At 36.8% G+C, this 11,489-nt stretch overlaps 1 protein-coding gene across 1 annotated transcript; it reads right to left on the bottom strand.

Annotated features, from left to right (window-relative positions):
- Positions 1-5,482: 5,482 nt before the first annotated feature.
- On the bottom strand, positions 5,483-7,021 carry LOC110097789 (RING-H2 finger protein ATL3-like). The gene is made up of 2 exons (XM_028696853.1): positions 6,789-7,021; positions 5,483-6,645 (listed from the first exon to the last, which is right to left on the bottom strand). The coding sequence occupies exon 2, from the start codon at positions 6,618-6,620 to the stop codon at positions 5,724-5,726; it is 897 nt and encodes a 298-aa protein (XP_028552686.1). The 5' UTR covers positions 6,621-6,645; positions 6,789-7,021; the 3' UTR covers positions 5,483-5,723.
- Positions 7,022-11,489: the final 4,468 nt, after the last annotated feature.

Below are 11,489 nucleotides of genomic sequence, written 5' to 3'. Positions count from 1 at the left end.
AACTACCGTCCTTCTGATCTCTGTCGTTTGCAGACTATGATCCTTCGGACCTCCGTCGTCTGTTGACTACATTCTTCGCCGACTATGGTCCTCCCGACCTTCGTCGCCCGCCGACTACGGTCCTCCCGACCTTCGTCGCACGCCGACTACGGTCCTCCCGACCTTCGTCGCCCGCCGACTACGATCCTTCTTACCTTTGTCGTCTGAGGACAACAGTCCTTCTGACCTCCGTCACCCGGTGACTACGATCCTTCAGACCTCCGTCGCAATACAACGGTCCTTCTGACCTATGTCGCTCACAGACTACGATCCTTCCGACCTCCGTCACCCGCCGAATATGGTTCTTCCGATCTACATCGCTCGTCGACTATGGTTTGCTGCCCCAAACAAACATATCAACATTGATTCTTCCAACTTCCACCATGCAATGCATTTTATATGATGTATATTTGTTACTTCCATTCCTTATCTAAACTTGAACTTTATTTGAATATACTTTCTTAGGAACTAAAATATTTAGAGTATGTTTAATTGTGTTTTAATTTTCTCTTATATTTATATTTATTTATTTATTTTTCATTTAAATTACAAACATATTTTAATATATATTTATTTTTATCTACATCATTACATGCTTTTTTAATTTAAAATATAAACATATTTGGATGTGTATTTATTTCTATTTTTATAATGACGATTTTGAAAACAAATGAAATTTCTCATCATCTGTTTTTTAAATTTTTAGATATAAACTAATTTATATGTAAAATAAAATTAAAAATATGAAAAATTCATCATGAATAAATTTTAATATATGTAGTTGTTTTTGAAAAAAAAAAACTAAATATTATTAGATATATAAAGAAACATGTTTTTATTGCAAAATTGGGTTAAGACATAACTCTAATGTTACACAATAATATGATGGATTTAACTAAAATGTGAGCATTTCAAAACCCTATTGCACATATTTAATAGCATTTTAAAATAGAAAAAAAAATTCAAAATTGAGTCCCTAATTTGATCAAGTGTGGGGCCATCCAAACTTTGGTGTTATAAGATTCAATATTTTGAGAAATTATTCTGCGCGGTCAAGAAACGGTGTCCAAAGGCGAATGAAAATGTGCCCCATCATTTTTTTGTTGTGTATTGATGTTGTGCAACACTCCATATCGAATAACGTGATATATTTTTACTCACTTCTGAACTGTTTGGTAACTGCACAGAATAATTTCTTCAATATTTTTGATCTAGCTTTGTTAGCATTGTCTTGCTTAACAAAATATCTTCTAATAAATGAACATAAAGCATCCCTTCCAATTTATATGCAATAATTAATTATGAACAAATTATTTGAAGACCTATCCTTTGAATTATAGCATCTTTCATCTTCAAATGGGAATGCCAATGATCAACTCAAAATTTATAAATGCTCACTCTAAAACTTCTTTTTTTCGTGGAACTTTTGGACTTTATTGACTTTATTATCCTTGATACGGCATCACAAAATTAGCTTGATCGGGCACGAATCTCGAGATAAAAGCTATTTGGAAACTTCAAAATTTAATTTTGGGAGCACCCAAACTCCGATTGCAGCGAGTTTATAGTCAAACTGAGCGTCTCGGAAATACGAACCCAACGACACCAAATTCAACTCAATCCGAGACCAAATGTGTCTGAATCAAGGACCCGAAGTGTTGTTGGAAGGTTCAAACCGTAATTTGAGTTACCAAACGGTCACCGATTTTAACGAGCTTATACTCGAATCGATCGGCTCGACGAGACGAATCAACGAGCCCAAGATCACCGAATTCAGACATCATTAAGGCCTCCAAATGTCCAACAAACGGTGCACGATCGAAGGGTTCAATATCGGCCGTCCATTCAAACCACTCCCTATTCGCCCATGATCTCACACCTATTTACGAGCTATGCCACTCAAGAAAAACTATAAATAGAGCCCTCATTCTACACAAAGGGGACTCAAGTGAAGAGAGAGAAGAAGAAGAGAATAAGGAGGAGAAGGAAGAAGCTCCTCCTCGACCACCGTCGGAGCTCTTCCCGCCGCCTAAAGACGCCGGAACTTTGCCGGATTTTCGGGAAACACCGGGAATTTGCAGAACTTTGTAAACTTGTTTGAAGAAACGAATATTAATCTGATTGCCCCAACTAGTGGGACGAATCAGCCATTTGTAATTTGCAAAATACTAGCGAAATTTTTCAACTGGGCGAGACCCCATTGTTTTTTCCCTTTTTAGGTTTTCCACGTAAAAACCTTGGTGTTCGTATTCTCTTTTCTATTTGTGTGCTGAATACTCGTACAACGTTCGGACGCGAATTTACAAACTCTACCGCTGCGTATATTCTAGCACGCAACAATCCTATACTTCTGAACGGAACAAAGCACAGCACCTGCAATGGGCTAAAACACTCTAAATCTTTTTTATTTTTTTGGGACATTTAGGCCTATTTAAGGCAAACTCACACACACAACGCATACACAAAGACTCGAACCCAAGACCTCTTAGTTGGAAGCATAAGCTCTCAACCAACAAGCCAAGATGAGCTGTGTACTCTAAATCTTATCTCTTGCTCTTCTATTATTCTTTCTTTTTTTTACTTTTTTTTTTTCTTTCTGTTGAGTTTCAATATTGACCTCTTTGAAAAGTGATATTGATCCTAATTTAGTTTTTAATCTTTTAAAATATATGTGTGGAGTATAACTTTGCCTTCTTAGGGGTTTGGGGGTGAAGCATCGGAAATTTTTTTTGTTCGTGCATTCATACATCGTTGCGGTGCTGTATACTTGAGCATTGTGGCACTATAGTCTCTAGTTGGACTCAAAGAGCAGAGTACTGTGGAGTTGTACGCAACAACGGCACAGTATTGCAGAGTAGACTCATAATTAGATAGTAGAGGGCCACGGCGCTCCATACCTCAGCATCGTGGCGCTGCTAGCTGGGTTGAGCATTTTTCTTTCCTCTTCCTCTTACTCTACTTGAAGAGTTGCGTCCTTTGGTGTAATATAAGTACGTCTCTTTGTCTATTCAAAATAGAGAACTGCACTTGCGAGAAGAAAGATCGGTACAAATTCATCCAACTTTCACATAGTTATATTTAATTGTGAACACTTTCATTATAAAAGATGCCAATTATTGGCATCCAAAAACTTTCAACCCAAATCATTGACCTGAGAAACAGTAAGGTGCGAAAAGCTTACGACTTTGACAAATTCAAAAGTTTCCACATCAGAAAGAACGCCAACCACCAAACGGCCGACTGAAAATAGGTAACCAACTTGGAATCAAACACTGGCGATATATTAAACTCCGAAGTCAATACAGTGTAGTCCAGAAACTTAATTAACAAATAGTTTCTTGTAGAAGATAGACAAGTTTAGTTTGGAATCTGCATAACCTGTAGAAAACTTACTTTGCCACTTTGCATAGAAGCCAAGCAGAGAGATTTTGCTTCAGCTTTTTCTAACGCAAGTAGTTCAACAAGGGGGCAGTTTGTGGCAGTTTGGTTGCGTGTGCATGTATGGTTATAATGAAGCCATGTAAACCAACTATATTTTATTTGAAGTGTTTCACTGAATGAAATATGAATTCATTGAGATGATTTATTTTGTTTTTTTAATGCTTTTAGAATATAATATTGAAAGATTAACCAAATTGTGGGACGTTACGAAGTGGTGTAACGATAGTGGCAGGTTGAGGGTAACTAGGGGGTGTAAATATTTGACACGACCCAAAAATTGTTCCAAAAATTTTAGGTTCGGGGTCAAAACCGAACGCAAACTGGGTCGGGTTCGGGTTATCCATTTGTAAAATCAGGTCGGGTTCGGGTTGACTCGAAAACCAGAAATCAATCCAGTTTGACTTGTTTTTGATTCATTTAGGAGGGTTTTAGAAGATTTTAAGGACATAAGTAAATGTTATTTCCAAAAAATAATAAACCATGTTATCCAAATTGAATTAAGCTTGGTTTATTTTAAATTGATTCAAGTAAATCTTACTTTAATTCGATATAGGTTTTAAAAAAATCAAATTAAATAAAAATATTTTATTAAAGCATAAAAGGAGCGGGTCAGGTGTGGGTTGACCCAGACCCGAAGCAGATCAGATTTAGGTCTGAAAAATCGAATCGTTTGCCAAAAACGGGTCAGCGTCGGGTTAAAGAGTGCTGGGTCATATTAGGGTTCAACCCAAACTTGACCCTAAACCCGCTTTTGATAGCCCTAAGGGTGGCACGTCAAGAAGAGAGTAACATGATCAACACAACATGATAACGTAGTTGTACTTGCCCTCTAACATCGGACTCTGGCAAGGGACAACATGTGAGGGATATGAAAAGTAACACACAATTTTGTTGAAGTGAGATATGACATATGATGTAATTGAGATTGAAGATGATGTAAGAATTAGGGTTTCCATACCTAATCTAAATGACTTTTTAAAACCTCTAAATTTTTATATTATTTTTTATAGAAACAAAAAATTAAGTTAAGCATTGCAGAGATGGGATGCTCGTGTTGATGAGTGGCAGTATTCTTTGAAACAATATGCAAAATATGTATATACGTGAAAATGTTAGAGTAGCTCCAATTCTAGATAAGATTAGAGAGTCACCTTAGATGGTTTGGTCACATAAAACTTCTGCCTCCCGATGTGTTGGTCACATAAAATGAAAAAAAAAAAAATTATAAAAGGCTTGAAATTATTGTTACATATTTTCTTTTCTCACAACAATTACTTAAAAAAGGTTAAAAAACATGCTGACCTTTTACTAACCAAAGAGTCCATAAATATTTTATTAGTTTGGATGATAAAGTAATAAGCTGGTAACATCAATTAAACAAAGTTTATACTCATAACAAATTGTCCCCAACACGAGTCATCAATACCAAATTATAGGAAATATAATAAGAGAAATCGTACGTACAAAAATGCTCCATCTGTCACTCTTCCATATAATATTAGAGAAATGTTTTCATTCTATAGATCCTCATCATATCAAGTCGAACAGGCTCCCATTAGCCCCATCACCATTATGAAATACAATTATTAAGGAAAGCCTAACGCCATCCCACCAAACTTGACCTAACTTGAAACAGAACATAGTGCATTGCCTTTATATTAATAGCAGGTTTGGTTCAATTTAGGCTTCTTTGCTGTAAAACTTTCAAATATTTATGACCTATATCGCTAGTCCTTCTATCATGTAGATTTTGACCTTGTGGCCCTCCTCAAGACCTTTGATCATGTCCAAACCCTTGATCGTAATATCTTTAAACAACTTTTCTAGTGCAAAAAATTTAAATTCAAGAAATTTTTAAGCTAAAAACTTGTTTTAGAAAGCAAGAAGAAAACCGCCCCAAACAAAACCTTAATCTTTTTTTTTTATATCAATTCAAGTTCAGTAGCAGTAGCAACTTAATCAGACTGGAACAATTTTACATGAAAATTATTGCTCTTTTAGCTGGAAAAATGATCACAGCCTTAAATACAAACACAGAAGATGAATAAATTTCATAAATTAAATGCACAAACAACGATTATCAATCACATTTTGATAGAAAGGAGAAAGACTTGTGCTTCTCCATTCCTTGAAAAATAAAAAAAGAAATCTCTTTATACATCTTGTTTTACAGAAACAGAGCACAGAAAATGAATCGGTTCTGGTGATCGGCTAGAAGCCAATTCATCACAGAAGAAACTGAGTTAAGAACTGCAAGGAGTTTTTGGAACATTTGAACTTCCTTCTCCATTTGAAATTCCAAATCCTAGCTCAATATCACCTCCCATGGGACTACTGCAAGATGAATCACTTGTTCTCTTTCCCCTGCTCCAAAGCCGTCTTAAAGATTTCAACTTTGAAGTTCCAGGTGATCTTGACTCCTCCGATGGCGATTTGATGTTCTCCAATGGAAACCTGCTTGACGGCAATGGAGATATCGGAGAAGGAAAACCCCCGGCAGTTCGATTCGGAAGTGTGATCACTAGATTTCTCGCAGAATTAGCCGAGGACCGTGAATTCACTTGATCCTGATTCCCCCAGAACAGGACATTAGTGGGGAAAACCGGAGATTCTGGTTGGGGCTCAGAGTCTCCGGCGCCTGCGGAAATCGGCTGAGGTACTTCGCCATCGCCAGCGGTGGCAGCAGTGTCTGAACCCACTGCGCAGCGGCAAAGAGGACAGGTCGAGTGAGAGTAGAACCACATATCGATGCATTGAAGGTGGAAGCCATGATTGCATTTAGGGAGTAATCGAGCCTTCTCTCCGTCGGAGAGCTCGCAGAGACACACGGAGCATTCGAGCCCGTCCTTGAAATCACTCCGGTTATAGATAGTGACCGGAAGAGAACGGAGGACGGAGGCGTCGAGGCCGCGGCTTGGGACAGGAGCGTCACCAGCGGCGAAGATGAGCTGGGCTCGTCTACGGGCTCTGATGCTCGAGCCCCAATAGTTCTTGGCGTAGAGGTAAAGGAAGAAGACGAAGACGATGACCAGGAAGAGAAAGATCACCGCGGCCACCATGACCTCGATGCTAATGTTATTAATCATCCCAGAGTCATCGGATTCGAGGCCGCTGCCAGAGGTCGAATCTGAGCCCCCCATCGCCTATTCCCTTCGTTTCTGAGATCTGGACAGCACAAACAAAAATAAAAATCGGATTTTGGGGTCTTCGAAAGGATAAGAAACTAAGAAAGAGAGAAACTTTGAGAGAATGGAATGAAATCGCAGGTGATTTATAAAATTGGGAAAGACAAAGCAAGAAGCAAAGACCTAAAAGCTAGGTTTGGATAGGCTGAGGAGAAAGAGAAGGGAGGGGGCAGGCGCGAGGAAGTTGAGCTAACTGAGAGGGACAGCAAGAGTAAAGAGATCTATCTAGCGTTGTAAAAGGCCGCCATGAGGGAGGCGTAGAAGAAGACTAAAAAGATGAGAAATTCAACTGCGAATATCCAAGTAAGGCTGCTTTGACCATCAATGGCTGCCACGTTTCACAGTATTGAGCCGCCTTTTTCCACCTCTGTGTGATGAAATTTGGAATTAAGCTTGAGTTTTCCCAACAAAAAATAAGTCTGCTTGAGTGGATTATTTGGACACGTCATTAGATAATATTTTAGTTTTAATTTTAATGGTTCACTATTGGATGAAGAAAGTAGCTATCTTATAACAATTTTTTTTTTTAAAACGTGGTATCTACTCACTAACATTTCATAAGAGGTGCTTAGTAACGTAACTAATTCATCGACAAGTCTATCAGTAATCAGCCCCACAAGTATATGACCCCCAGTTATTTTCTCCCAGCTTAAGAGCCGCGCCTCATGAGAGTTGAATTTATGACAAGTTATAGTTAAAAGGAATGACATCGACAGTTATTCAGGAACATTATTTATCAACATAGTTGTCCGAAGAAATATTTTATACGATCAGATGAATTTCAAGAAAGTATTTAAATATGAAATCTCTAAAGTTAAATTTAGAATAATTTGAAATTCAATTTCAATAAATTTATAGTCAAATTGAACATCTTCACAAGATGAATTTAACAATAGTACAACATCAAAAGTGGTTCAATTTGACTCAAAATAAGTTTGAATCAACTACTTAAAACTATAATAAAAAACTTAAGATATTAGTGAAATGACCAAATGATCCTCAAATTTGACATACTTATAGTTGAATGAGCAGCTCAACGGGACGAATCCGACGAGCTTAAGGTCACACAACTTTGACATCATTAATACATCAATATGCACATAAATGTTGAACAAGCGCTTTATGATTAATATAATCAATATGAACCGTACAATAGAGTGTTTTGGATTACAATTTAAATTACCAAAATGTTTATCCCCAAAAGCATATGAATAGAACATTATTCTTCACATGAAATAGGAGAAAGAGTGAAGAGAACTAGAGAGCTCACTTGCATTTTCTAACTATCTCTGCCGAAAACTAACACCATCATCTCTAGACCTCTAACAAAATTTAATCTTATTATTGGGTATTAGTTGTTTGCCTGTGGACATCAGGCTTTTGTAATCCTTACAGGGAAATTCAAACGTTTGTATTCAAATAATTCTTCCTTTTTTCAATTTTGAAGTAGTGATGATTCTTGTATCTTCTATTACATAGTAAAATTTTCAATTAGGCCTGTTCCATTGTTTTTTTCCATTTTTCACATTAAAATTTTTGGTCTTTCCACTTTTTCTATGTGTGTTGGATTTTTGTCAAAAACTAAAATATACAATATATACTTTACTGACGTAAATTTTCTAACACGTAACAATTATTATTTGATGCATTCATAAAAAATTTACATGAATGACACAAATCTCAAAATTACATGTAAATTGAAATTTTTTCCAAATTAATGTAAGGAACTTTTTATAGTCAAATTGAATGTATCAATGAATGAATGACGAATCCATAATTTTTATCTTTTTTGAGTTTTTCACATAAAAAAATTATTATCTTACAACTTTTATTTGTGTATACTTAATTTTTATTTAAAAGTAAGATATAAAACACACAGTCTACTACCGCAAAGTTTCTAATGCATAAAATTTTTTATTGACTTGAAACATATAGTTTCTTTAGAAGAGAAATCAAAGCATCAAAATAAGATTCATCAAAATTACTTAAATATGGAACAAATTCATCCAAACAAACACAACCAGCTTTTCTTTAGAGGAAAATTGGATCTCCACTGTGGGGAGTAAAGACCTACTGATTGTGGTATTAATTTTTTCAATGGAGACAATCAACTTATTTTAAGAGAAGACTATAACTCCATTAATTGTAGAATTAAGAACCTCTCTAAGCTTGGAATTAACTCGTTTAAATGGAGACAGTCAGTTCATTCTTAGAAATTAAACTAAACACAGTCACTTTTTTAAGGAGATGATTGGAGCTTCATTATAGGACGTTTAAGTGTTTGTATGTGATTTATCTCATCCATTGATGATATTTACACTTGACATAAGCTCTACTTGACTACCATTGTCTAATCACAGTTGCAAAACTACCTTCACCTATCTTCAGTTGCCTATTCTTCATCACCAAAATTAGATGCATGTTATGACCACTATCATCCAATTTTTGTTGCATGAATATCATCGCTTAGCTTCCATCAATTGGTTGATGTTATCTAATGCCTTAAGTAGTCTATCATTGTTTGTCCATCATCTCTCAACTGTCATAGTCCAACCTTAATTCCTCGACCACCTTCTCTTGATTACTGTTATCACTCTCCACTACTTCTCTAACAATTATTATTATTATTATTATTATTATAAGCAAGTTTTTTCCAATATAGCTGTTAGGATCATTTGTGGAATCTGATTGTGTCGATTAATTAGGTTATATTATTGACTCAGAGCTCAATTCCGTCAGTCGAGCTAGTCGGGGGTTGCAGGGGGCCTTGTTGCGATGCTCTAAGTTGGGATGGAGACAGAGAGTGGAGAATCGAGGCGCTCCAAACACCGGTGTCGTGCCACTACAAGTTGGGCTGAATAGTTTTCTTTCTCATTTCCATGTTAAATCAAAGGGTTAGCGTCGTCATGCAGTAGAATTGTATCTCTTTATTAGTTCTAAGATATAATGGTGTGAAGAAGTGAAGTGACTAAAAGATGGTAAGAGAAATTAAGATTTATGCAATTTCTCTCAATTTTCATAGTGAATTTTTTGATGTGGTGTGGTTCTATAGTTTTTCCCTGATTTTTAGTTTTTCATGTTAAATACTAGAGTTTATTTTCATTATTTTTATTTTATTTTATTGTTTGTTTGATTATGTGATTTACTTCCCAACAATAGTAAATGAGAGAGTTATGATGATTTATGGAAGAAAGTTTTATAAATTTATGAAAAAAAGTTACATAAATTTATAGAAAAAAGTTGCATAAATTTATGGAAGAAAGTTACATGAATTCATGGAGGTAGAGGTGTTAATATTGGATACGACATAAAAACCCGACTCGAACTTAACACATAAATTTTGGGTTCGGGTTGCCCGAACCGGGTTGGGTTTGGGTTAGAGATTTTGACCCGTTTACAAAAATATGTTAGGTTTGAGTTAACTCAGAAACTTAAAATCAACCCGGTTTGACAAGGACAATCTATTTCCTGCTCTTTTCCATCCCGTCGCATCCATCCAGCCGTCGGGTCAAGCAGTCGCATCCGCGTCAGCTGTCGTGTCCATCTATATAGCCGTCCTCTCAGGCAGTCTCGCGTCCCGCTCAGGCGCTCATAGGGCATAGCCATAGCCCGTATAGCAGTATAGGATAGTGAGGTCATCGGGTCAAGCAGTCGGGTTCAGACCGTCCAGTGTCTCGGCGTCTCACTCCTAATCTCCCATGCAATGCGAGTCTGCGACACCGGTCCGCTCATAAGGTCGTCAATCGTCCTTCATCGTTGCCTTAGCCATTTGTCGACAGGCAAACGTCTGCGTCCAGTCGGGTCCAAACCGCCATCGCTAACTTCGCACGCTCTTCTGCCAAATCCCATAAAATCCAAGTCGGGTCGGGTTGACATGAACCCGAAGTGGGTTGGGTTTGGGTCCCAAAAATCGACCCTTTTGCAATAAATGGGTTGGGTTGACCCGAGCCCAAATAGTGTCAGGTCAGTTCCGGTTTCGACCGAGCCCGACCTATGACCCAAAATTGACACCCCTTACATGGAGTGAGTTACATGATTTCAAATAAAATAAAAATATAAAAATACATGATTTAAAATATATTTTCAGACATAATAAGCTTTGACGTCAAAAAATAGGGGGGCAAATGATACGTCACCAAAAATCACATTGATCTAGCACGAATCTCGAGGAATTTTTGAATTGAAAACTATCAAAATTTAATTTGCAACAACTCAAAGACCAATCTCAACAAACCTATAATCAAACTAAACATTTCGACAAGACAAAACAGATGACACCAAAATACGTCCAATCCGAGTTCAAATGGGATCAGATCAAAGGATTAAAGTTTATTTGAAAGCTTAAAAGCATTAATGGGATGACAAATTAATTTCCAAATATGAAATTCATATAGTTGAATGTAGCGGCTCAACGAGGCAAATCCAATGAGCCCGAGATCGCTCAATTCTGACATCACACTTAAATGCTTAATGAAATCTGTATGATCAAAGAAATCAATAGAGACTATTGGATAGAGCATTCCTAATTTATCCTAGATTTTATTCATATTTGAGGAGTATGCCACTCCCAAAAACCTATAAATAAGCCCTCATTTGCCACATGAAAGGGGGAGAGAAAGAGGAAAAAATGAGAGTTCTCTGGCATTTTCTAACTATCGCCGCTGCCGACGACCACTAGTTATTGATGCCAATGACCACCAGCTATTGTCGTTGATAACCATCAGTTACTATCACCGTCGACAACCATCATCGTCTCCATAATATTATCAAGAATTGACTCTGTTGTTGGGTACATTTTGTAATAACTCAAATATGTAGAATAAA

This window comes from Dendrobium catenatum, unplaced genomic scaffold (assembly GCF_001605985.2).
Source record: "Dendrobium catenatum unplaced genomic scaffold, ASM160598v2 fragScaff_scaffold_847, whole genome shotgun sequence".
Lineage (NCBI taxonomy): Eukaryota > Viridiplantae > Streptophyta > Magnoliopsida > Asparagales > Orchidaceae > Dendrobium > Dendrobium catenatum.
This window is presented reverse-complemented; position numbering and strand designations above follow the sequence as displayed.